The following is a 2,016-nucleotide window of genomic DNA, read 5'->3' on the forward strand; positions in this document are numbered from 1 at the left end:
CGGGTCCGGAGACTGGCAGCGTCCCTTGTAGCAGTAGCCGGTGCCGTGCTCACAGCCGTGCCCGTCCTGTACGTACAGGTCGGGGGGGCAGGACGTGGAGGACCCGTTGCAGAACTCGGGCAGGTCACACTGCGCGTCGGCGGGGGGGCGGCACTGTGAGGTTTTCGGCTTGAACTGGCAGAGGAGGCAGAAAGGACTCTTCTCTCCATCCTTACACACCCACCAGCGCGGTCCCCTCTCAGGCCCCACACAGACCCTCCCGATGCTGTCCCGAGACACACCCCCGGTCCCTCGGGACCACCTCTGAGGCGCCTGGCACGCAGGTCAGCACATTCACACTGGAGTGACAATCCCAGTCTTCCCCCCGTAACATTCCTCCCGGGGGTTTCAGGGAGCTGAGCTGGGAAGCCCTTCCCCGGGAACCTCTCCGACTGCACAGCAGAAAGTTTGTCTCCATCCTTCAGCGCTGGAACATACTATTTCTCCAAAAATAAAGAATGACCTTGCAATAATTATAAAAACATGCCTTACCTGACATTCCTTACAACATAATCCAGAGGAACATTTCACTCCCGGCTTAAACCGACATCTTTTAGTACAGCATTTATCCTTCAAGCATGCCTGGGGACACATCGCAAAACGTTATTCTACTTTTTTGTTCCCCCTGAGGTTTTTACTGTCAGAGGTTCTCCTCTTCCTTCTTCTCCCCATAAAGCTACACTTGGGCAATATCTGGCAGAAGAAAGTGGGCAAAGCTGCCGTCAGATCGATGCCGTCATAGAAATGATCTAAAACTCAACATAATCCTTCTTGGGCTGGCCTCTACTTCAGCTGTGCCCTTAGTCTCAAGGGTTCATTATTCTAAACGTACGAACAGTACGAATGTACGTATTTAGCCATAATCCCGCAGCACCCACCTCCGCTGCCCCGCAGTCACACTGCTCGCCGGGCTCCACGACACCGTTGCCGCAGACGGCCTTTCTCCGGTAGGACAGTCCGGTCAAGCGGGGTCTATTGAAAAGGCACGCGCCTCCATTGTGCTTCAGGAAGGTTTCGAAGTCCCTGATGCTGCAGCTGCTAAAGGCTTTTGCCCCACTGAAACGTCTAAAATAAAGCGATTATCCACACTTGTTTGTGTTACCACATCTACCGCTGTTGACTCTCTCAAAATCTCTGTGCAATTCAAGAACTTGTTCAGACGCTGGCACAAGGCGAAATGGTCCCCTGGGCGTCTTTCTGTTCACTTGTCAAACCAGATTTTACAACCCATCATTAATAGAGACTGAGAAGCATTCAGAAATACCTTGCTTTTGGAGAGAAAAGGTCTCTTCTTTCAAAGTAAGCATTGAATCACTAATTTATTCTTTTTTTTCCTTCTTAAAGGAATAAAAGAAGCTATTCCCAATTTCTTGTAGTTTTTGCAACAGAATGACATTTGTTGAGGACACCTCTGATGAGAGGACACCCCGCAATCATCCCCACCACGCAACTGCAGCACCGCACACACTCGGCCAGGTGGTGGGTGACTTGGGGCTGCCGGAGCTGCCTGGCGCTGGCCACAGCCACGGGACCGACCTGGCAGCTGCCGGGGACCCCGATCTCCCCCAGCGCGTCCTGCCCCCCCGCCTCATCTGCCCCGGCCACCCCAGCCCCCGCGCGCCGGGGGGGCAGGGATGGGATGTGACCAACTCACAGCGCCTCTGGGCTCATGAGGCAGATGCGCCCGGGGCAGTGGCAGTCTCGGGAGTCGTCGTAGCTGATGCCCAGGCTGCGTCCCAGCAGCTGCGCCAGGAGGACGGAGAAGGACTCCAGCGTCACGGCCCCTTGGTACTGGAGGAAGGAGAGAGCAGGGCTGCCGTGGCTGCGCTTTCCACGCGGAGATCCCAGCTCCGGCCACGGATGCTCCTGCCCGTCCCTGTCCCTCCCGCCCATGGGCGAGCTCCGGCTTCACGGACACGTGGGCTGGTGGGGGACAGGCAACACCGTACCACGGCCACTGCGCCAGCCGCGTCTATT

General features: G+C 56.2%; 1 protein-coding gene across 1 annotated transcript in view; it reads right to left on the reverse strand.

Moving 5' to 3' along the window:
- LOC103920561 (disintegrin and metalloproteinase domain-containing protein 32-like) overlaps positions 1-2,016 on the reverse strand; it is a gene marked incomplete at its 5' end in the record, with an annotated part of 22,051 nt that overhangs the window by 16,020 nt on the left and 4,015 nt on the right. The window contains 4 exons of the mRNA XM_009328309.1: positions 14-174; positions 532-621; positions 918-1,104; positions 1,694-1,945. Of these exons, the coding sequence (XP_009326584.1) occupies positions 14-174; positions 532-621; positions 918-1,104; positions 1,694-1,945 (690 nt within the window). The remainder of the gene's footprint in view (positions 1-13; positions 175-531; positions 622-917; positions 1,105-1,693; positions 1,946-2,016) is intronic.

This window comes from Pygoscelis adeliae, unplaced genomic scaffold (assembly GCF_000699105.1).
Source record: "Pygoscelis adeliae isolate BGI_AS28 unplaced genomic scaffold, ASM69910v1 Scaffold597, whole genome shotgun sequence".
NCBI classification, from domain to species: Eukaryota; Metazoa; Chordata; class Aves; order Sphenisciformes; family Spheniscidae; genus Pygoscelis; species Pygoscelis adeliae.